This window comes from Urocampus carinirostris, chromosome 11, assembly GCF_059441175.1.
Source record: "Urocampus carinirostris isolate Australia breed hairy pipefish chromosome 11, RoL_Ucar_1.0, whole genome shotgun sequence".
NCBI lineage: Eukaryota > Metazoa > Chordata > Actinopteri > Syngnathiformes > Syngnathidae > Urocampus > Urocampus carinirostris.
Genome location: NC_142359.1, coordinates 14,805,593 through 14,830,820, shown reverse-complemented (window position 1 = coordinate 14,830,820; position 25,228 = coordinate 14,805,593). Strand labels below are relative to the sequence as shown.

At 40.4% G+C, this 25,228-nt stretch overlaps 1 protein-coding gene across 3 annotated transcripts; it reads left to right on the top strand.

The window, feature by feature from the left end:
* The first annotated feature begins 1,592 nt into the window (after positions 1-1,592).
* Positions 1,593-24,721, top strand: rtn3 (reticulon 3). Of its 3 annotated transcripts, XM_088347576.1 has the most exons (8): positions 1,601-1,908; positions 7,396-7,443; positions 13,340-13,547; positions 14,861-14,999; positions 16,740-16,809; positions 18,033-18,079; positions 22,535-22,593; positions 22,662-24,721. In XM_088347576.1, the coding sequence occupies exons 1-8, from the start codon at positions 1,818-1,820 to the stop codon at positions 22,708-22,710; spliced, it is 711 nt and encodes a 236-aa protein (XP_088203702.1). In that variant the 5' UTR covers positions 1,601-1,817; the 3' UTR covers positions 22,711-24,721. The 3 variants fall into 3 exon arrangements, with proteins under 3 accessions (XP_088203701.1, XP_088203702.1, XP_088203703.1); XM_088347577.1 differs by lacking the exon at positions 7,396-7,443 and having other exon boundaries at positions 1,605-1,908; XM_088347575.1 differs by lacking the exons at positions 13,340-13,547; positions 14,861-14,999; positions 16,740-16,809; ... (1 more) ...; positions 22,535-22,593; positions 22,662-24,721 and adding an exon at positions 9,291-13,320 and having other exon boundaries at positions 1,593-1,908.
* Positions 24,722-25,228: the final 507 nt, after the last annotated feature.

Genomic DNA, 25,228 nt, shown 5'->3' with positions numbered 1-25,228 from the left:
CAGTCGAGGAAGTCAGCACATCCCCGAACAAGATGTTGACCATACTTCAAGTGACAGTACGGAAAGCCCATCACAGTGCTCTGAAAACATGATCCCTTTGGGTATGGGTCTCCCAGACGAGACCCCATTGAACACTGACCATCTGGACGCAGACTCCCCTGATACTGACTGTTTAGACTTGACTGCCCCAGACCTTCAAGCTCAGGTTATTTGTGCTCAACCTAACCGTTATGGTCTTAGGGTCCGCCAGTCCATCAGGCCTCCTAGTCGTCTTATTTGTCAGATGAATGACCATGTGGTAGGTGACAATCATCTGTCCGCAATATCTGCAAGTTCCTAGTTTAAGTTCAGTAGAGATGCACTTTCAGTTTGAGTAACAAAGCTTGAGTAAGAAACAAGAATTGTGCCTATGTGAGCACTTACAACTACAGGAACAATGTTTGATATTTCAGAGATGTAACAGGCATCTTTGAGTCTGTGCTTAGTTAGGAGTTTGCTCGCCTCCTTTCTTTTCACACTCCTTTTTGGGAGAGTTTTAGAACTGACATGCACTTCAGTTTGTTCCTTGTAATACTGTACCAGTTTTCGTGTCCTCTTTTTCATCAGTATTTGCCTTTTTGGCATGTGATTTTTTTTCTTTTTAGTGTAGCACTCCCATATTTAGCAGAATTTCAGGGGGGTGTATGTAACGGGTGTAATAATAACTTTTATTTTATTGAAATTCCTGCTAAAATATGTGTATAGTTTTTGGTAAATGTCCTGCAATGCTGAGTCCAACAGTGCCATCTGCTGGTATGGGGTGGGGTTTGGTTTTGGCTTCTAACATGTGACCAGGAGGCGGGGTTTTGTCAGTTTAACCAGAGTACTACAAAGAGATCAAAGAGATCAAACCCAGCAGAAAAAGCTAATGTTGTGACTCATCCATTTGCAGAAACTGTAATAATAAAAACCTCATCATCCAGTCCAGCGTGAATGTGGATCTTTGGTGGGACACGTACAACGCGGTTACATATATATATATGTATATATTTTTTTTTTTAAGTATTGTTGAAGGGGCGTCGCTACTTCGTGGTTCGACGTTCACGGGTTTACAGCTTCGCAGGTCCAAAAAATAATAAAAAAATAAATACAAATTTAAAAAAAAAAAAAAAAAAAAATGTTTTTTTTAAGCATTTTTGAAGGGGCGTCGCTACTTTGTGGTTCCATGTTCGCGGGTTCAGAGCTTCGCAGGTCCAAAAAATAATATTTTTTTTTTAAATGTTTTTTTTAAGCATTTTTGAAGGGATGTCGCTACTTCGCAGATTTTCACTTTTCGTGTGTGGTTTTGGTCCCCATTCACCGCGATAACCGAGGCATTACTGTAAACCAATAATTGACAAATTTGCGTTTTTCCGTAAAGATTTTCTTGTACGTCGTACACGTCATAAAATACATAATAAACTTACTCTGTAAAGTAAAAACGTACAGGTTGACAGGTATGATATGATCTTATAAAGTTGTCATTGCATTTGTTGTCCAGAATTAACAATCCCTCTTGCAGTCCGTTAATATGTCGATGTTCAAATCTACGACTCGCAAGTGGTGTCCCTGAACGTATCAGCAACGCCCCGACGTGTTTTTCTCCTCCTCCATTAGCCCTCCTCCTACCTCCTAGTTCCAGACCATCCTCGGCGCTCGCTCCTTTTGCTCATTTCACGGACGCGACGGTGCAACGCTCCTCGGGGCTGGGAAGGGAAGGCCGACGACATTAGATAGCAATTTCGAGCGAAACGAGACATTTTGTGGCTCTTCCGCCCCCCCGTCGTCGAACACGCAGTATGGATCCAATGACTCAGTCTGCTCACATCTCCTCGTCGCAGGGACGCGCCGATGGACAAAATTCCGCATCGAAAGAAGCCAAGCCGTCCGGTAAGAATTGATAAAATGTAAAGCTTCTACTTAAAACCCGACATTTGCTTTGAAAATACCGTTATTTATATGTCAATTGTTACGCTTCGCCAGCGCCCGTTTCCGCCATTTCGCCCATATTTTTTCTGTCTATTGTCTATGGCCATTGTACTGTACGAGCTGTCTAATGGGATACACCTGCGGTCACATTTCAATAACAATAAGAGAACCCTCGGTGGTTTACTATTCTGTGTTTTAATGTAATTAAACTTGAGCATATATTTAATACTTTGATACTACGGCGTAGTCTAAAATGTTTGTTGTACACTGCATGGGAATTACAGGCAAGTGTCCCTGAAGGCAGCACCCCTTAAAGGCGCCATACCTTCCGTTTACATAGACTAATTCTATACATTAAAAAAATCTTGATATTCAATATTAATTGTCATTTTAGAATAGCTATTGTTTTAATGTTGTTCCAAAGGAGTCAAACAAGCTACCAGTGCTGTAGCCTATTGGCATTTTTAGGCTTTTTAATGTATTTGTATTTTAAGGGAGTGGCAATTTAAACTATCTTTTGCCATTATTTTTCCATTGGAGATAAATCCGTCTATTACATCATAAATGCAATATTTTGTGTTCATACTTGGGTGTGGCGTAACTGATTCCTCTGAAACTTGACATTTTTGATCACAGTAATAAAGATAAAGCATGATAATGGATGCACTTTGATACCCTTTAAGTTCATAAATGTGACCAAATGGAAGCACGGTTATAATATATAATATTATAGCGATCATTGCTGAAGTGATCCTGTCGCCTGGTGTAACGTGATCCCCACTACAAGCAAGCAGCTGTCATGTTTTACCTCTCGAATGATTCACACGCGTGTATTAAACCCCGTTGTACCAACCTTTCCTTCATCAATTTAGCTGCCCTCAAAAAAAGTTGATTTTTTTTTTTTTCATAAATGTGTCTTTAAAATTCCCAGTGACTGCCCTTTAAAACGGTCAGTCACCCACTATACAACTTGGCTTTCGGGCCCTCACATTTTCTATAGATAACCCCTCAAAAATACAAAATACAAAAGCACTAAAGACAGACAATCCGTTGACTTTTTTGTCCGCCGATCACTCATGAGTTTAAAATCATTGTTGACTTAACCCGTCACATGAGGGATCAATAGGCTTTGTCTGTAATGCCTTGATATTTTTTAGATAGATAGATAGATAGATAGATAGATACTTTGTTCATCCCCGAAGGGAAATTCACATTTCCAGCAGCATCCCTGAGCTGAGAACAATCGAGAACAATCGAAAATAACACGGGAGCTGCTGGAGTGGCTGCCATTCGTGACGGCGCCGGAAGAAAAGATTCAATTTGAATCATGTACAAACAAACAAACAATTGAATCATGTACAAACAAACAAACAAACAAACAAAATATTCATGTTTCAATAAGTGGAGTGTTAATAAAATGGGGGGAAAATAATTTCTGATACTGATATAACCAGGTAGGTAGAACTGTGTACCACTACTCCTTTCTCAGCACTAACAAGTACTTTGCAAATGCTTTGCAATATTTAAATTCCCCCCAAAAATCAGTTAGAAAATAAAGCAAGCACAATACATTTCGTGTTAAAATAACAAGCTGGATCCAAATCATGCAACATAAAAACGCAGTGCTTTAATTGTTTACTTTTTATTTATTCTTACTACTTTCTTATAAATGAACTTGGTTTCAATGTTGCATTCCTTTTCAAGGGAGTTTAATCGGTTCGAAATGTGTAATGCAGGATGAATGCAATTATGTTAAAGGCTTATCTTGTTTTCGTGTACAGGCGATTTCCATTTTTAGACTCTAATATATAATTAAGTGAGTCGTGTAAATTTTATGTTTATTTCTGCAACACAACACTTAACCGTTTCGTTGAGGCCAAAAGGGCTGTACATGGTGTTACTATCGTTGCCATATGTTACAATTAGGACTTATGATCCTTACAGACTTTTTTTCGCATAACAATTTATACTTAAAGGTATTGGAGTAATACTATTTTACAATACTGAGGCGTAATAGGACTTTCAAGCTTTATTTCTAGCACTAGAAAGTTAAAGGGCAATATATATCTTTCTGTTAAAGAAAACGGGCTTTGATTAGACATGCTTGCATTTGTGACTATAAAAAAAAGTCATTTTGATGAACTAAAACCCTAATGCACTTGTGGTTCAATAACCTTCTTAAGATTGAGCCCGATTCTTTTGTTATGGCCCTCTGCATGTAAATGTAAATTTGGGAAAAGCTACAGCTGTATTGTTTTCTTTCACGGAGACTATCAATGATAACGAGAGATCTATAGAAGACATCACTGAAAATTTGCATTAAATACAGATTGTTGATTAACACAATCAGATTGTTTGGAAATATGTGAAGTCTATAAATTACCATGCTCACGAACGTCATATAAACTTGTGATTTTAAAATGCAAAAACCCGTTATTAAGGTTCCTGTCCATCCATTATTTTATAGGTATACCTGTGCATTAACATTTCCAGCAATCATTCATCCAAAACGTTTTTGTTTTAGATTTTAGAGATGAAAAAATTTTCTTTTCTGTGGAAGATAGGGTGAGGCAGCCGTAGATGAACCGTGTTCCAATTGACAACAGGCCGGCCGGTCAGTCGCAGAGGAAGTGACACACTTAAAACGAGGACCTGGTTTCTCCAACTGCGTTGCATCAGAGGAAATGTGCCCACAGAGTCTCTTCACCCTGCTGTCTATTTTAGTACCCGTATCTCATTAATTGCCGTCCACATGAACATACTTCCATGCACTTATTTGCAATTGACCCATATTTGATACCACGTGCCGCCATCTTGGTATGATTAAGTAAGAATGTGCGGTACCGTAGTTTTTACAATACACAATTATTTGTGAAATGGGAATTTTACATTTTCTCAGTGGCTGCCATTTTTTTATTCACCCTGCAGACCTGGGTAATAATATTTCATGCTTATTGCTTTTTTCGCAGTGTTTCTAAGATTTTTATTAATGGCTGCAATTAATTATGTTTCTTTCATTTTGCAATTGCATCAAATTAGAGGACTTAAAAAAGGACTGATTTCGATTGAATTAATCGAAGCATTTACAATTTAAAACGATAAATAATTTTAATTACATGATTCGTTGATGACACAAGAACTTGGCTTTCTCGTAGCACACTTTGTTTTTTAAATACAGTGGGACCTCTTTATACAAGCAACTCTAAACATGAGAATTTTGATCTACAATTTTATTTGCAACAAAAATCTTGCTCGCTATACAAAGGAAAATACAGGTTACGAGCTGTCCCAGAGGCTACCACTAGAGACCACTCATTGCCATAATCAGCTAATAGATTTTTGTGCATGCATACTACAAGAGGCAGAAAAAAAAGGGCTGTGAAAATTCTTTGTGTCGGTTAACTCAAAGTTATAGTAACCTTTAATTTTAAGTGTACAGTAAGTGCTTACGTATTAAATATTTCGAGCTCATACCTGTCAACCTCAGCCAATTATTAATGGTTGAATTTGTCCTTATTAAGCAATAATAAACACAACAAGCCAACTATTCACTCGCACCAAGATAGACTATGTTGAATGCTACAACTATATTGGCAATCTACGACGACGTACCAATGAACGAGACGATCCGGATTAGAGGACGGGAACAGACCAATTCGTTTTTAATAAATCCATTTAGGAATGGAACGATATGCTTTGGTCACGATTGGATTGTATCACAACACAAAGGTGCTGATTTGATTTATATCACGATTCTTGATAATTGCGATTCCACAAGTATTGCGATTTGATATAATTGTTGATTGTGATTTTAATTTTCTTTCCTAAAAAATAAAAGCAACTTAATTTCTCTGAGAATAAAATAACAAATCCAAAAATAATACCATAAAATACTACTATGTAAACGATACAAAAATACTACTGAAATACTAAAAAAAATACTACTATTGAAATACTTTTACATAAATACAACTGACACACCACTACCGTAATACAAAAATACTACTAATATTACAACAGAAATACTACTTAATACAGCTACAATCATATTACAAAAATACTACTATAAAATACTACATAAATGCTAAAACAATACTACAGAAATACGACTATAGTGATACTATCTTCAAACACTTCCATTATCCTTTTTACGTGCCGGCGATGACATCACAAAAATCGGTTCCGAGTAGAAACATCCATCCATTATATGCACTGCCCTATCCTCAGAAGGGGCGCGGGGGGTGCTGGAGCCCATCGAATTTACAAATCACCAAAATAAAATCAAGATATATTGCTTTTTTCCTACCCCTAATTCCATATTGGGAACATTTGCCCGTTACTCGAGCAATTTAGCTATGAGCATGATCCTGGAACAATTTTAAGCTCATATAAATTGGTCCTACTGTATTCCTATTTAGGTGCATATGTCTGCCATTTTGGCTTCACTTTTGCAACGATTTCCAATCCACAGCCGCCTCAAAAGCTCACTTGATCAATATGGGCAGGGCTAGGAGAAGGGTGCAGAACGCAGAGTCATTTTGGCTGACTGCTCTTTATACTTTGCTACTACCTCCTGCTCTTCCTCCTGATCCGGCTTGAATCATTTGGCAGAGGTCAAAGAAGCAATCAAAGAGCCCTCGGGGGGGGAGACACCACGAGCTAGGTCGGCGTTAGTCGTGATGGAAGATGAACCTCCGCCAGGACCATATAGGCCCAAAACACAACATAAAATATAGATGAAAAGCTTTATATCCATTATATCCTTGAGTACATACTATTGTGGGAAATCTGAGAGCTTACACATGGAAGGTGTGGCACAAGAGGGCAAAGGGCCTCAAGCAAGCCCAAGAAATGGAATGCCGCAGCGCAAGGGTGCACCAACCCCAACCTGCAAAGCCTGTACCAAATCCATGTGCCACACCCCCCAACCGGAAGTTCACCATAAATACGTAGTCCTAGTCCTTCACAAACAAGAATGCGGCTCACGCACTACGGCAGTCAGCCTATTCGTGTCCTTGTCACCCACATGATCAATGGAACAATGTGAAGTTAGTGTTCAGACTCAGAGAGGGTAATAGTCATTCTTTTAAAAGATTCATAAAATGGCATCATGGGGGGAGCAGCTTGCATGACATTTTTGTGTCATGCTCAATTTTTGCATTGCGACAGAAGCCAGAATGAGGAAAACTCCACTTTTGATGTAGTTTTTAATTTCCTTGGATGACCCCCATGAAAGAAAGTCCTGACTTAAAGTGAATTTTAAAGTACTTAAGGTGTGGCTGATTGAATATTTGTCATGCATGTTAACTACTTTTGTTGTCGAGCATAGATTTAATTTACGTGATTATGCACTTGTACAGTGCTGTGGACCTTTTTATCTGTCTATTTTATTCAGCTGCCTTCATCACTTTCCTGTCCTTTTTTGTTGTTGTTTTAATTTTGTTTCAGATTCCTTTCTTTCCTCCACGCCCGTATCTCTCATTCAGTCGTCACAAGGCAAGTGTATGCTTCTTTAGATGCTGCTCCTCTGCTTTTCCATCCCTCTTTCTAGTGTACACTTCTTGCTCCCGAAATGTCTGTGCTCTGGCCTTAGACCGTAGCTCTTTTTGTCTTGCAAATTTTGCCAAAGTCACAAGTCATAGATCTTATGACGCATGGGAGGAAAAAAAAACAAAGTGCCTTATTTTGATCACATGGATCAGCATTTTGGTGCTTCTCTTTACAAACAAGATGTGGGCTTCTGCAGCTGCCACTAGTCAGATCTGTTTCAGTCTTTATCGCCTGCGAGTGAACATTATTGAGGTCAACGGGACCGACTGCAGGTTTGAGATAATCCCCAGATTGCCACCCTTATTTTAAGACGGCAAGAGAAGTTCATACTGTATAGGTCGGGGTAGGAACCTAAAAATGGATCCGGTTGGAGTCCAGAGAGAGCCTGTCCCACCTTACCCATGTCCAAGCGCCCCTCCTCACAGCCCTGCCCCCATCTGACCTCGCACCAAGAGGCCCAAGGGAGGAAGAGTGGCACTGAAGAGTAGATCCACGGAACAGTGGGTGCATGGGCCCCCCTCCTGGTTTCCACTTGGCCACCACAACGCTCACTATCTGCTTCTGGCTTTGCACATATCACGCTTCTTTGTTTGAGACTTCAGCCTTTGCTTTTATCGACCATATTTGATTTTTACATTTGGATGCTATCAATAGTGATGCGTAGCAAGTAGTGAAATGAGCCGAAATGGAGGCTGAAATCCATATTGATGTAGTAGTTTGTAGTAGTTTTTCTTCTTTATATTCTGATACTGAAGTAAAATGTTATTACTTCACGGTAAGTATGCGGTATTAATTTTCAATTTTATGGATTTTAATGTTTTCCAAGTCAACATAACAGCAATATTAAAACACTGCAGTGACCTTGGTCAACAACAAAAGTATAATCACTTAAAATAGTTTTACTTTTATTTTAATGTACCATTAAAAGGAAGTAGTTTAAAGAATTTTGCAACGCTTAGAAAATACCAATTAATTACCATTTATACAAATGATTTCTTTCTTACTTGACTTTTTATTACAATTTTGACTCTGTGATTCAAAGACCTCGTACATTATCTGTAATTAATGTACCACAAAGAATTCTTTATTTTTTTATGGGTACCTCTATTCCTTCATTTTTTCACCTTGCCTTTTTTGTCGGACCTCTACTGGAATTATGTTATGCTCTCTTCAGCTAGTAGGTTGCCAACCCTAGGTGGACTGCTGCTAACATGACGTCGTTGGGTATGCACTTTGTCTTGACTTTCATCGAAAGAGCTCATATTTACTTAACCACAAACAGGTGAGCGTTTGAGTGAAGTTCCCAGCTTCAGTTCCAAGGTTAAAAAATGGCCAGTGACTAAGTATTATACGCATTTAACAGTCATTTTTAACAACGTTGTGCTGCTCTTCAGCTAGTACCCTTACTGTTTTCGGTTGGGCAACTGTAAAACATACAATGTGGTTTCTGGCAGAAAGAAGATTGAAAATTAAATACACCTAACCCTCACCCCTTGACTAGTTGGGGAACTTAGTTTTACTAGACAAGTTGCAGATGTATTTCGGTCTGGTGCTCCATGCTACCATTATGACTTGAGTCCTATGCATATCGCCCTTCATTGAACCAACAGGACTGTAAAACTTGAACAGTATGTTGGAGTGCACATTCCCATGATCCAATGCATGATGCTTGGGCTGCAATAGCAGTAAGGTCATTTAGAGTTAAGAACATCAGAATTGAATGGGATATGATCTGTATGACCTTCCCTGCTTTTTTTCTCTCTTGGTGTTGTTCTACATGCGTGTCAACACAGACGCAAAGATGGTGCTCGGTACCAGAAAACCCAATGAGGGGGTTGCGACGTCACTTGGCTTTTCTTCTCAACCAGGCTCTTTTTCGCCTGATGGTAATGGAAATGAACCACAGCCTGAGTCACCAATAAAGACATGTCCAGTTTCTGAACGCATAAAGGCTCTGGAAGCCCTTGCCGCCAAAAAGGAAGCCTATTTTAGAAGTGACTGTTCCTCATACTTTAGAGACCGCAACCATGAGAAATCTCCCTCTGACATCCTGAAACCTGCCAAGCATTGCATGGAAAAAAATACAACAGTTCAAACCAAAAATGGCTCCCATGATCAGGATTCTACTGAATCGCCCCTTGAGGTAGAGCTGCAACAAATGAATGACTTTGAAGAAACCGAAGCGTGGATGAATGTCCATCTACCACCAGTGCCAGACTTGCAGGCCGCAGGTTTTGTTCAAGACACAAATTCTTCTGAATATAATTTGACACAGGAAAGTCCTGAATTTCCTACGCTTGGTGGCGTCCCCAATGATTTCATGGATCCATCTTGTGATTCTCCAAAACAAACGGATGCACTGAAAGAGGCCAGTAGCGAAGAGGCAGACTTTGATGCTAACTTTCTGCCAACAGCCTTCATGTGTGCAAGTCAAGGCAACACTGCCATCCAAGCTACATCACAGCTTGATACGCAGCATTCAGCCGTATCACCGGCTGTTTTAAGCTTTGAGGCCTATTCTTCCACTGTCCCCCAACTGGACGATTTTATCCTGGATGCTAACGATGACGAAAGAACAGATTTCACTAGAAATCTGGAGGCTGTTGAAGCTAGCGAATTAGATAGTTCAGAGTCTGATGAAACGGTTGTTGAAGATGGTTTGACTACTGAGGCCCCCTCGACAAATTCAGATTGGCTTCCGTCTTGTGACATTACCTCTTCTATAAATTCTATTCTTGACTCAGAAACGGTGACTCCACCAGTAAAGTCAGAAAGAAAGCTAATGCAGGTTCCCACAATTAACGTAATTGAAACCGAAGAACCAAACTGCAGTGATGCTGAGATGGAAATGGAATATGAAGAAGAAGCCTACGAGGTTGACGATGAAGGAAATAAGCCAGTTGAAATGTCAGATTATGATGAACCTATTAAAAGGCCCATAGAAACTGAAATCATGGAAGGCTACTCTCCGCCTTCCTCTCCTATCCAGTCTGATAAGGAATTCAGCTCTCCCGAAAAGGACCTCAGTCCACAAGGTCCAGTCTTCGGAAAATCCGAACTGGTCGACTCTGGATTTGATGTATCCCCAGAAACACCTGAATTGTTAAAGTCTGACAGCCCTGGTTTGACAGATTCATACAAAGACATTAGCCCACCGAGCAATGACGAATGTTCTAATGAAGCGCAACAAATTAATGTGTCAGAGGAGTGCACTGGAATTGTTGCTCGGAATCAACACCATGGCGACTATGCTGCCTGCACGAGAAATAGTTTCATGCGAAATGACACTTATGAGGGTCAGTCGTTTGAGAGCGAGCAGTTGTCTCCCTTCTGTGAGAATGAGATAACGGAAGAAGACAAAAAAACGTTTCTTTCAGAAACTTCTCAGGTTGACACCGAAACACAGGATGCACTTCCGTCTCATAACTCCACTGTGTCTGTCTGCCGTACTTTTTCTGAAGACCCACCTGACTTCTTAGATTCAAATGGCTCAGCCAAGGGCTTTGTGACTGAGCCTGTTGACAGTTTTGTAGAGTTCATGAAAGAATGCCTCAAATCTAGAGCGTGTGAAGTGTATGTCACTCAAAGTGGCCACTCTGAGGAAGAGCATGATCGGCAGCCCGTTGCAACTCCACTGAATGATGTGGAACAAGAGGAACTTACGATCAGTGCTCTAAAACAGGCGTGCAATAGTCAAGAAGAAGAGATTCCACCTCCTGGTTCCGGGACTCTGGAAAATTCTAGTTTCCAGTGTTTCGAGCTGCCTTCAGTTACCCCACTAACTGGCACGGGTGTGGCATGTACCCAGAGCAACATACTTGGCACTGACTGCGCATACTCTGAAGAGGTAGATGCTGTCGACATATGGGTTGCGGAGGCCTATCATCTTGCAGAGCATGTCTTGACGGCAATACTAAACCACGTATCAGGTAAAGCTGATTCTTTTTGGCCGGTGTCCTTGGAGGCTTTCTGGATGTGTGACAAAAGGTTGTCAGTGGGTTTACTGTAGCTTTATTCTAATCTCCACTGTTCTGTCAAAATACTCGATGACAACACATGGACAGTAAGCAAATTGTTCAACAGTTCAAAGTACAGAGTTGAAAATCAGTCTGTGTAGTAGTACATACACCTGTTTCTATGCTTGATAGGACATGTTAGTTCTGCACTTTGGAACCGCACAACTTCAGTTGCAATGCTCAACACACATTTGTAAGGTTTATATTATATTGATCAAGTTATGGACTGATGAGCGATTTTACCTTCGGCTTTTGGCTTTTTTCCCTTCAATAGCTTATGATTTATTTTTTATTTAAAACATTTTGTTTTATCCGTCTTGTTTTCTGTACACTGAAGTGCCCAGTGGTTGCAGTGAGCAGCTTTAAGAGCTGTGTCACAAGCTAAGAAGGCCACAGCACCACAACACAGACTAAAAAAGATCAGGGCGAAGGAGAATTAGCAAAAGGCATTCAGGCTACAGCCACCACTGAGTAATGTAGGAACTGCCTTTTTTTTCTCTTCAATACCTATCTATTCCCAATTTTGGCCATTTCCCCTGTTACGGTGCAGGGAAAATTATCCCCATGTGGTATGCGGCTGCGCTATTGACACAATCTCACTGCTGGCTTAAAGTGGTGTGAGTCAGGAACAATAAAGCCCTCTTTGTTCGCCCCTGAGGCCTGTCAACAGCGCAAGTGCTAGCTACTGCTTCTCAACACGTAATCTTTTTTGCATGATTTGAATTATTTACTGGCTCACCTTATGGGCACTTTTAGGTTTAAGTCAAGATTGTCCATTTTGGTTCGCCCTCAGTTGTTTGTTTTAGAAAGTGTACTGGAGCAGCAACAATACAAATAACAAGCTGCTTACTCATCTCTCCTTAGCTTTAGAATGATACAAATAATAGAATCTTGTAATGACTGATCAAATGATCACAATTTCTTGGGTCTTTAACTGATAGAATGTGAGCCTTTTTCATAAACTAATTGTACATAAGGTGGGGGTGCGTTCGAGTTGTCCTTCAAATAGTCTAAAGTACAACATTTTCTGTATTAAGTATGTATTAACAATGCCCAACTAAGTTCAAAGAGCCTTATAATTTTGTTTCCTATTGCGCATGTCTGGTTTTAGATCCCTCTTAGCAAAGCTGTTTGGAGCAGAACACATTCGGGGGGAGGAATGGAAGGAGAGTGGCCATGCTCTTAAAATTTTTTGGGGTTTTTGTTTTGTTTGTTGGTGTAGCATAAAAATGGTAAACGTAAGAATAAGCCCGTTTCAAGATCAGTACAAACCCCTAGAAAAATGAAAGAAGAATAGATTATGCGAGCGTGTCTAAAGAAAGCACATACTTGCAGGCGCATCATAAAAAGCTTGAATGATTCTGCAATGGTGACTTAAGCCAGGAGATGGCGGATGCGAGTAAAAGTCTCAAATTCTGTACAGCTCCTTTAAAAATGTCTTCTTGTAAGATAAATTCCTTATACCCAAATGTCTAATTTTTTTCTTTTGTTTCGAGAGAAAAACAAAGTGCGTCGGGACCACCCTTACAACCCATCATTGACCACACAAACGTAACCACCAGACACAAGCAGAGAGTCACATGATGTCGTCAGTGCTTCTCATGAGACTTTTTCATTACACACACACACCTTTATTTCCCTCCGGTGATTTGAGGCGTTATGTAATTCTTTTAGAGAGGGAAATCGTTTCTGCATGCATGACTCTCAACAAACATGGACAGGGCATCCACTGCGACTATGCCGCTGACAAACTGCGCGTGTTTAATATAAATCGGCATCGTCGTGTCATTTGACTTGCTCGATAACGGCCCTTTTTTTGTCCACAGTCAAGGATTTGATTCACTGGCGGGACCCCAAGAAGTCAGGCTTGGTGTTTGGCTTGTCCATGTTGGTCCTGCTGTCTCTGGCCGCCTTCAGTGTCATTAGCGTGGTGTCCTACCTGCTCCTGGCGCTGCTCTGCGTCACCATCACCTTCCGCATCTACAAGTCGGTCGTCCAAGCAGTGCAGAAGTCCAGTGACGGACACCCTTTCAAGTAAGTGTTGTTCCCACCATTTTACCCGAAAATCTCAATGACTGAGCACTGGTGAGCTATTTTTAGAACATGTCTGTGGGCACCTTCGCTGTCTTTAGGGGGCACCCTGGTGCCGGCGTGCACAACGTTGGAGACCCCTGCTCTTGCGTCCTGCAGATTATATTCTGAGGCCCCCGCCTTACTATAAAAGTTAAAGAGACAGTGTGTATTATTTCACAACTACACGTGCTGTATTGTGTAGTGCAACTAAAAATAAGCGCTGCAAAGCACATGAGTACAAACTGGAGACTGAAAATTGACCATAAAGCACAGCTTTTTTCTTTCTTTTTTTTTGCCTAGCCTTTTGCAAAGAAAGGAAAAGTGAGGAAATACAAAAAGGGGTAAAAAAAAATGACACAAAGGTCAAAACAAAGAAAAATGGAATAATGGAAAAAAGGAAGTAATAAAGAAGAAAAAAGTAAACAAAAAAGAAAAAGACAAAGCGTGAACAAGGAAAATCAAATAGATAAGGAATCAAAATGGAAAAGAAAAAGGTAAAAAGAAAAAAGGAAAAGCAAATACAGGAAGGGAAATTACAGAAAAAACGAACAAAGGTAAAAAAGAAAGGAATAAAAGTAAAGAAAGAAAAATGAAATACAAAAAGGGAAGAAAAAAAGGAACTAAAAGAAATGAAAAGAATAAGGTAAAAACAAAAAAGAAAATGGCAAAAACAAGAGAAAAAGCAAAGGAAAGGGAAAAAACTAAGAAAACAAGAAGGAAAAAAGAAGAAATGTAGATTAAAGGCTAAAAGGGAAAGACCGGACTAAAAAAGTTTTTAAAAAAGAAGAAAAGTAAAACGGGATGAAAAGATCATGTATTTTGGGGTACCAGCAAAATGGAGGACAATTATGTCAATTCCCTTTAGGTGAGCCTTGTGTTATGTCCACTAAATAGAAATGTCTTAAAAAAAATTGCATGCTTATGATATTTCAAGTATTTTTGCAGATTTTTTAAGTCAAAAATAAGATTATTTTATTAAGCTCAGGCGACCCCAAAGTAAAAGAGTTCAAGCCCCCTGCTCTAAAGGCTGTTGTGGTCCAATATTGTTGTTGCCACCTCCAAACTCAAAATGTAATATCACCCGAAAATAGCCTAACACGGTTCAGTTTGGCCTAATCCACACTTTATTTGAGGACCCTAAACACTTATAAAAACTAAACTGAATAAAAATAGCAACAGACCAGTACTGGTTGGAGATCACTGACGTGGAGAGCTACTCTTGGCAGACTTAAAAGCCCAATTTAAAAAATCTCATCTATTCCTGCTCCCTGCAGATCGCTGATGGATAAGGATGTCAGCATCGCTCCAGAGACCTTCCGCAAGCACGTGGACACCAGCCTGACCTACATTAACCGAGCCCTGAAGCAGTTGAGCCGCCTCTTTCTGGTCGAGGACCTCGTCGACTCCCTCAAGGTGAGTTCAAGTGGAGGAACATGTTCCCCACCCCAAACCGAATAGTCAGGGGACTTGAACCTTGTCCTCAACCATGACCTGCAAAGACCCTGTCAAATTTGGTAATTTTGCATTTTCAACTTTAAAGGTAATCCCAAATTCGTAAACATTCGTATTGTGAAGAAATGGTACATGGTTTCTGCATTAAATCCTTATATATTTTATCGATATATTCCAATCATTTTGACAATGCATTTTGAAGACAGCTTGTCTTGTCTTTGTCATCTTGAGCTGTGACGTCATTGGAGGAACATAAGCACCCTAGCAAGCCAGTCGCCCTTTTGTTTGATGTGTTAGTTGAAGTGTTTTAAGCAAGGTTTTGGTAGTTTTTACTAAGGGGTATTGAAGGTGGATGCAGTAATGGTACAACAAAGAGCGAGCAGCCAAAAAGGGCTAACTTGCAAAAATAACACACTGAGACCCGCTAACTGGGGCTAACCGGGACCAATCATTGAAAGGCGGCTGTAGCCTCGGCAGAAAAAATGCGAGTTTGGCTGAGCAAAGAAGACTCTGTGAGCAGCCAGGCTAACAGAGAACTAACAAAGAATAGTGAAAACGAATGCGAAGCCGGCCAGTAATAAACAAACCAGAAAACACGCGGTAATCAGACAGGCTAACGGGGAACAACAAAAGGCGATAAACACCAAGCTGGCCAGGAATAAAAAAAAAAAAAAAAACGAGACTCTGCAAAACCAGCACTAACGCCAGGCCAGTGGGCTAAACGACCCACGGTGGGCTGCCAACAAGCACCAACCAGGAGCAAACAAAACAAGAAATCCCTCGGCAGCCCCAATGCTAAAGGGGAGCGAGCCAGGTAGGATTATACCAGCAGCGAAAAACGCAAATAAAAAGACACAATCGCTTACCTAAATGGAGGCTTGAGCAATTGTCTGTTTTGGAGCCGGCCTTACACGTTGTGTTATTGCAGTGTTTCTCAAATAGTGGGGTGTGCTCCGCTCTGGGGCACGGGTGCCTTCAACTTTGGGATTTTTTTTTCTATTTTACCAGAATTAAGTGCAATTTCTCCTCCACAAAGCTAGGTAGCAGTGGAGTGTTTTGTTTACATTTAGTTTCCACACAGTGCATATAGCAGAGAGTATGAGGGGATATGGAGGGTTACGTGAGAAGATTTCTTTTTCCGGGAGGTTTTTTCTTCCAATGTATGACAGACAACTATAGAAGCGCTGTGTTAGTGGGTTTTGTTATTTTAAAAGCAAAGTGTTTCTTCAGTGATGTCACAGCTCAACTGCAAATAAGCTGGATCGGTCAACTTTGAGACTACATTTCCCGAGTCTTCCGGCACGTGGACTATTTTGCAATACATTTGCGTAACTGTGGGGAGGAACACTAAATATTCTGTGCCTAACTACAAAAAAACCCTTAAATACAAAGACTGTGAATGGAATGTTCTTGAGTGCTCCGACAACCTGGCTTGACTCATATCCTCTCACAGCCAGGAACTTGAAAATTGTCCAGGGCAATGAATGACTAATGCCATTTCGATTTTTTTTTTGAATAAACAATTTGATGAATGATTTAGATTAACTTGCCCGTGACTCTCTAACTTGGCTACGTTAGATTAGCACCAATTAATTGAATGCCATAAGGTTCCCTAAATCTATTTAAAATGTGGGCAACTCGTTGAATTGGCGCTGATTTCGAAGATGACTCCAACTTGCTTTGTTTTTTTTCCTTTTGTAGTTGGCCGTCGTCATGTGGCTTTTGACCTACGTGGGCGCCGTCTTCAATGGCATAACCATCCTCATTCTCGGTAAGACCAACAGCAAGATTTCAACTGTATCATTGAATGATCAAATTAGCTAATTTCTTGGCTCTGCTTTTTCATTACAAATACAATTATCTCAAACAAGTTTAGGCCTCATCATGCGCCATCTGATTAACGTAAGCAGGAACGACTGCAGTTTGTAATGGGGACTGTGTAATACAGTGGTACCTTTTTATACTGTCACCTCTGAACATGAGAATCTTGGTATACGAGTTTTATTCTTTAACAAAACTTGCTTGCCGTACGAAAGAAAATCCAGTTCACGAGCAGTCCGAGGCTACCACTAGAGACTGCTGACCGCTCATGACTGCTTTTCAACAGCTTCAGTTTGCGCATGCAAACAAAATTGTGCTGTAAAATTATCTGAGTGTGTAAGTTTATTTAAATTTACAGTAACTTTAATTGTGAGTGTAGAGTAAGTTCTTGAATATCAACAGTCTCTCAATCTCATACATTTCAACCTCAGCCAATTGCTCCCCTCATTAATGATTGCAATCGTCCTTATTAAGTGATCCCAATCGTTACAAACGCAAAGCTTCACCTTCTCTAAAGCCAAAACGGACAAGACGTCATCAGTTTTAACAAGAAAATCCCGTATAAAAATCGTTATACAGTGTACACTGTTGAAATGATCAAGAAATGTACAAAATACAAAGGAAACATATAAATTAACAGGTATGTGATGTCTGTGACTCCTCCTTGCAACCGCCCTTTGCAATACGTGCACACATTTATGGCACTGAAATTGATCCCGCATTTTATTTTGTTTATGTCATCTTATTTATCGCATTACTGTATTTTTTATGTTTAATAAGTATTTGTATTTGTTTTTGGTGATCAGGAAGATGTTTTATAACTAGCTAGGGTTCACTTAGATGCTCTTGGGAGGGTAGGAACAGGCTAATTAACTTTTTAATATTTATCTAAAGATTTTGCTCATTTCACGAGCAATTGCAGCTACGAGCATGCTCCTGAATTAAGCTCTTAAGAAGAGGTACCACTGTATTGCCTTTAACCTGCCGTTTTTGGAAAGTGTTTATTTGAAACTAAAGAGTACTATCCAAGTTTATTCACACGAACAACTGTAAACAAAGAGTTAAACCCAGAAATATTAAACATGATGATCACTTTAGTGACCGGCGCTAATCAGATTTTTGCTGTTGGATTGGAAAAATTTGGTTTCCCAACTTGTTTGTCCTTGTCTGCAGCGGACATCTTGCTCTTTGCTGTGCCACCCATCTACGAAAAGAACAAGGTAAGCATCGGCAAATGTTTTTCATTGCGCTTATGAAATTCCGAGAGAGTTGACTTGGTGAATTTATGCCAATCCACCTTCCTCTATTGTCAGTATATAGCAGGGGTCGGGAGCCTGTGGCTCGGGAGCCATATGTAGCTCTTTTAACGAGTAAATATAGCTCTGAGAAACAAGTGCGTCCCAAATCTACATTTATTGCGTGCATAGCTGACACAGCGCTAGTTTTTAGAACTGTTCGGTACAATATGAAAAAAGCATATGCACTACAGTTACTAGTCGTGGTGTAACACCAACAGACCCCGATTTGTCTGTACGTCACTAAGGATTTGTTTATTTGGAAGCTCATTAAACAATTTTGGTTCACTGTTGAGACACTTAATAATAAAAACCAACAGAAAAACTGTAATCAGACAGAAACGCCAGCCGAGCTCACAGAGCAATTTTATTGGGTGACGGGTAGGGGTGGGCGGATCTCTGTACACACTTCTGTCTGCCCAGGGCCGTCTGCACCGAAAGTAAATGCCTCAGTATCTTCGTTTTCAATATTTTGTGACATTTTCACAAAATAACTTCGTGTGCTTTATTTTGAAACCATTATTTGTGATAAAATGAAGGTCAAAATATAAACATCAACAATCTTTAAGTAATTGCGGGAGGGAGACAAGTTTAAAGTGGTATATTTGTTGATATGGGACACAGGCTCTCGCGTTAGAATTAATTTATAAGTTGTATCAAGTCATCAAAGGTCACACAGTGGAATAAAATGTGCTGAAAAATTAGATTTTGTCTGGAGAGTAAATTTGGCGGATTTGCTGAAATTTGTCTTAAAATCTTGGCATGGCCCTGTCTATATTTTAATCTATATTTTGATATTCAGTCAAGGCACATTTATTTTTATAGCCCTTAATCACAAAACTTTTCAAAGGACTGCACAGGCCACAATTACACCATCCCCTGATCTGAATCCAACATGGAGCAAGGGAAAACTCAAAACCAGAATTTAAGGAAAATAAGAAAACCCTCACAAGGGGCCTCACAATTTGTACTCCCCCATCCAGGATGACAAGGATGCAATGGATTTTCCATTGGGTCACAATACACAAAACATAATGAACATCAATAATAAAAAACATAAGTAATATGTGAAAGTTGTCCAAAAGTTCCATGACTGCACCAATACAGATTCCCATCTCTGCCCGCTGGTCGATGCAGACGTTGCCTCTTTGGGCCAAAAAGGTTCCCGACTCCTGGTCTATAGTTATTCTCCCAGTGCCTTCATCATCAGTCAAAAATAATACTTTCTTTGCATTGTCAATAATAGCTGTTCATGGGCCAGCATTAAAATTGTAAAGGTGGGATGAGTCTTACTTTGAAAGTTCAAATTAGAACATTGTCTTTTAATTATGTGTTAACAATACTAAACTGAATTCTAAGTGAAAAATGCAGACAACAATGTCCACTTCCTCTAGTTGAGATAAAAAATAATTCCGTCAAAAAGATATACCTAATTTGAAATGATCAAAAACGTATAAAATACAGGGATAACATATATGTTGACATGGATGCATACTCTTCATTAAAATAAAATACGGGGGGTGGGGAAAGTAGCCAGGTATGTAGTTTCATGCCCGCTCAGCAATCATGGAAACTTGTATGGGACGGGGAGGCTTATTGGGAATAACTTGGATTCAGATTTACAGTCAAAATATGTACAAAAACCATAATTGATAGCAAATGAACTACTCAAGAAAAGTGTTTTCTTTTTGAGACGAGAACATTTGTGGGGAAAAAGCAAGGAGTGTTTGGTTAATGCCACATGCAGAATATAATTAATGGATAAGTCTTAATGTCAAATGAAGTTAACTGTAATTGAAGCAGATACATTTAAACGGATTAATTCATTGATTGAGCTTGTTAAATACATGGGACAAAAACAGTTGCAGGATTCTCCTTCAAAACTGCCAAAAGGAAGTCCTCTACATCAGTGGACGGAAAACTTTTCTGTACCATGGTTTATTGTCTGACCGTATTTTTGAGGTATTAAACATGTTTGTGCTTTTTCTAAAATAATAACGATATTAATAACAACTATTAGAACCTTTCATAATAAAAAAAAACATGTCCTCGTAACATCACACCAAAAACACACTTATTTATTTTCCGAGGTGCTTCGCCCAGCAATGTTTTTGGGATGTGGGCGGAAACCGGAAAGCCCGGGGGCACAAGAAGAACATGCAAACCCCATACAAGGAGGCCTTTAGCTGGAATTGAACCCGGCACCTCTGAAGTGTCAGGCAGACGTGCTAATAACAACACGCTCTGGGCGCTATCGTAACGTTTAATGCAGGGGTCAGCAACCAGCAGCTCTGGAACTGCATTCGTCTCTTTGGCGCACCCTAGTGTCTCCCTGACACTTTCTCAACAATGTATGATAATGGAAAATAATATGGTTTCTGTAGGGCAAACATGACAAACATTTAACATTTTCCAATATATATATATATATATATATATATATATATATAGCAACCTCTCGTTATCTCGGTTAAAATCCCCCATGAAACATGAAAATGGTGATATCCCCTTATAAAAGCCCCCAAGGGTTAAACTTACCAATTGAGAGTATATGACTGTTACTAAATAACAACTATAGACCTACTAATAAAAGACAACACAGAAATACAGTTGAATAAGTGCTCTTTATTGTTATACTAAAGTACAACGAAATTGATTGGCAACTCATTCAGTTGTAAGAAAGCAATTCTAGAGTGCAGCTGGGATCCCTGTGTTAAGCTAGGTCCCTGCGATGATTACAACACAACGGTCCCGAGTGCTACGATTTTGTAGCTTCAGGTCATGTTTAATGGGTAATGGATCTGGGATTGGTGAGATACAGGCTCGGCAGGGGTGGCTTGTGAGAATCGTTACATAGGAGTTAACAGTAGGCCAGACCTGCAGCCTCTCTATTGCCTTCACACCAGACGCTGTGGTTCGCTTCTCGAACCCGATTGTAATCCACAGAGCACCTCGGGTGATCGCCATCTCTTGCACTCTTGACTTTTCTCAAAATCCGCTTTTCAATGTAGCGGGTCGCCATGCTTCCCAGTCTTTCGGCTTCAGAGACATTGACTTGTATCCCCGCCCACCAGGGCTGTTTGACTGACAGCTTATCACCAGCCTATTGCGCACGCAGTCACGCCCACCCAATACACACAAACACATGCGATCTGTCTCGTGTTCTCCGAAAGCATTGCATGTTTCATTAAAGTCAATGACAATAAAGACGATTCAAAATCCACAAAGCAGTGAACCAGCGATAACCAAAGCGCTAAGTAGCGAGGGGTCTCTACATCTTTTAGGGCTGTCACTAACAAAGAGTATTCTTTTGATTAATCAATTAATCGGATTTTTTAAAAACCTATTTTAATTTCCTCTTTTTTATTTGGGTGTTGGAATTTTGGACGGATACAATAGTGCACAAAACAACAAAATTGTCCCATGATATAAAACAAAGAAAATCTAAACTAAAGTACTCACAAATGTATGCAATACACCTGCAAATATGTAAGATACTCTTTTCCTACCAACTTACATTTGGAGATTTCATTATAAAGCGCAATTAATTTCGTTCTATGGTTAGTCATCTTTTATCCACAAAAAAAAAATATCAAACGTTTAAATTACTTTTCAAAACTTTGTCAACAAAATTGTTTTTTTGTGGTTAAATCTTAGAACATGATAAAGATTATTTTAGTATTTTACCTTATTTAGTTAATTTATTTTCGGATTTCTCTTTCTGCAGCACTTTCTTGAAATTTGTTAAACTTGTAGTGTTTGCAAATAAAACTGGTTTTAAACAATCAATGCTTAACATAAAAAATGATTTCCTTTTTTTAAATCAAATTGTCTCAAGGCGCCTTGTGCCTGATTGAAGTGGTATTACAACTTACACCAACTTTACAAGGAAATGCAATGCGCTTATTTGCATTGATTTAACGTCCTTAGGGGCTCATAAATCACACAATCGATGAATAGATTAGTTTCCGACCCTTTCAATAATTGATTCTAAATGATTTTATCAATTTGTTGTTGCAGCCCTATTGTGTTTTGTAATTGGAGCCTGATTTAAACCCACCATTTTACTGCACGCACCAAGCATGTGATCCATTTTTCCGTCCGCACGATGGCGTCGTCAAGGAAACGAAGCACCTTGAAGGGCTTCGTGTGTGTGAGGTATTTTCCTGCAGGGCTGGATTGCTTTATAGGGCTTCCTATTGGCTACCACTACTTATTTTTCTTCCTGAGAGACCCATCCCCAAACTCCCTACAGCCCAGTACTGCTCCGGCAGACCAGTGGTTGCCTACCACTGGTCTACGTCAACGTTGAGCTCACTCGAAGCCGGGTGAATTGTTTGTTGTCCGCGCGAAAAAAAGACTCCTTGTTCTGGTCCACAGACGCAGATCGACCAGTACGTGGACCTGGCTCGCACTCAAATCAACAACACCGTGGCCAAGTAAGTGCCGTCGTTTCAGTCGGAGCGCCGTCGTTTCGGTCTGACCTCAACTGTCTCGTCCCCCCCAGGTTGCAGGAGAAACTCCCTGGCGCCGTCAAGCGCACCAAAACCGAATGATCCGTTTGCGAAGCGGGCAGACGAGAAGAAGAAAAAAAAGCCTCCCCATCATCTTCATCGTAGACCCCTTCGAGCACCGCCCGTCTACACTGAAACTTTACTCTAGAAAAAGAATCTCTTATCTCATGTCGGAACTACTGCGCTATTGTACGTGAACTAGACTGAATCTCTGGCTTACTTTCAGGGCGCACGCCAGCAAAATGTCTCTCCGAAAAGCCACGCCCCTTTGCTACGAATCTATTATTACGAACCCTGTCGTCGGGCGCCATCTTGGCTATTCCGAGCGCTTAGCAGAGATTGTCCTCTTTTTTTTTTTTTTTTTTTTCCCCCTTTTGAGAAAAAGTGTGTTTTTCCGCTCGGATATTTCCTGCTGCGTACGAATTCACGAAAGCTTTTGCCACCAGCGATTTAGTCTAGTTCACACGAGCCTCGCTCGCAGGTCGCACTAGATCGCAGCAGAACTTATTCCTGTCGGGATTTTTTTTTTCTTCGATTTAGGACATTTCACAGGTTAGGCGCATTAGTAGAGAAACATGTCGATAGAGAAGAATACTGTGCGATGAGGACTACTTGTAACGCCATCAAATCTTACTGGTTCACATTTTGCTTATGCAGAATGATAGCAGAACATTTGTTCAATATACTACCAAAACATGCACTTTTCAGCATACTCAAACGATATTTTTGCTTCTTTCACTAGTGCACATATTGTGGTTCACATGGGCTTCACTTAAATCTACTGATTCAAAACGTGCTTGGTTATTACGACTAGTGCGTACGCAGGTATAGCAGAAAACGTTTTTGATGTCCTACCAGTGTGCAGAAATGTACAAGCACTATAACGGATGCTCTTTCAACCTACTCATAGAATGACATTTTTGGTTTTTGCACTAGCGCACATATTTAGTTCACACAGGCTTCACTCAAATCTACTGATTCACAACGCGCTTGGTTATTACGACTAGCGCGTACGCAGGTATAGCAGAAAATGTGTTTGATATCCTGTGCAGAAATGTCCATGCACTAGGACAAATGCTCTTTTCAACCTACTGATAGAACAACAGTTTTGCTTATCGCACTAGTGCACATATTCTACTTCACACGGGCTTCACTGAAATCTACTGATTCAAAACGCGCTTGGTTATCACGATTAGCGCGTACGCGGGTATAGCAGAAAACGTGTTCGATATCCTGTACAGAAATGTCCATGCACTAAAAATCTCTTTTCAACCTACTCTTAACGACATTTTCGATCTAGTGCACGAGTATTAAGTTCTCACTACCCGTGCTACTTGCTCTAGTGCACGTAGTCATACCGTCACGGATTTCTTTTTCTGGCGAGCGAGGGCAAAGAGTGTACTAGTCCAATAAACGCTTTGCCGTACTCTTGTGCATGTATATAAACTTACTACTTCGGTCATTGCGACGACGCGGCAGTTTGAGCCTTTTGCAGTTTTAAGATGCGATAATAGAGTGTAGCTTTCGGAGGTATTTTCCGTTTTGCATAGTTCTCACCCTCATGACAAGTTCTATTGTGATTTTTGTATGACCAGTGGTGTTCGTATCGTCATGCGTTTGAAAAACGAGACGCGTTCGGAATGGGCCGCCCGCCATTTTTCTCGACATCGACCGGTCCGACATTCCCCGCTATGCATGCCCGCCGGAGTCTTGTCAGGCCCGCTTAGCTCGTCATTTGGCTCGATTGGAGCGCTAGTCCCCGAAAAGGCGTAACCTTTCCGTTCTTCCTTTGTGTACGATGTCCTTAAGCTAGCCGCTTAGCGCAAAACATGCTGATTTTCATCGGGGGTTGGGAGTGTGCGCCAGACGGGAGTGTTTCTTCTTTTGTTGCTCTTGATGTTGTTCTCTTAACATGTTTTGTTAGCTATTATGGTTCTACCTTTTTTTTTCTTTTGCGAATGATGTCACAGGAGAGAGAGAAAATGAATTGGGGAAACATGACGTGGTCTCTGTACTCATGTTTAAGTGAAATGAATAAAAAAACACAAAGGAATTTAGGCTTCTTGTTTATTTTTTAAAAGTTGTTACTTTTTTGCCCGTTTTTCTCATTCGAATACGAGTACAGACGCTACTTAGGAACGAGAATTTGTTCCTAAGTCGCTTCAGTGCTATATTTTGAATGTTTAAGGCTTGTTAAAGTAACCTGTTTTGTCTCATCTCATCTCATCAGCTGCACCGCTCATCTTCAGTAGGGTCGCGGGGGTGCTGGAGCCCGTCCCAGCAATCATCGGGCATTGGGCAGGGGACACCCTTAATTGGTTGCCAGCCAGTCGCAGGGCACACGGGGACAGACAACTCACTCGCTCAGTCACACCTAGGGACAATTTGGACCGGCCGATTCACCTGAAATGCATGTCTTTGGAATGTGGGAGGAAACCGGAGTGCCCGGAGGAAACCCACACAAGCACGGGGAGAACATACAAACTCCGCACAGTAAGGCCGGGAGCTGGATTTGATTCCACGCAGGAGGTTCCCACGACCTCAGATCTGTGCCGCACAA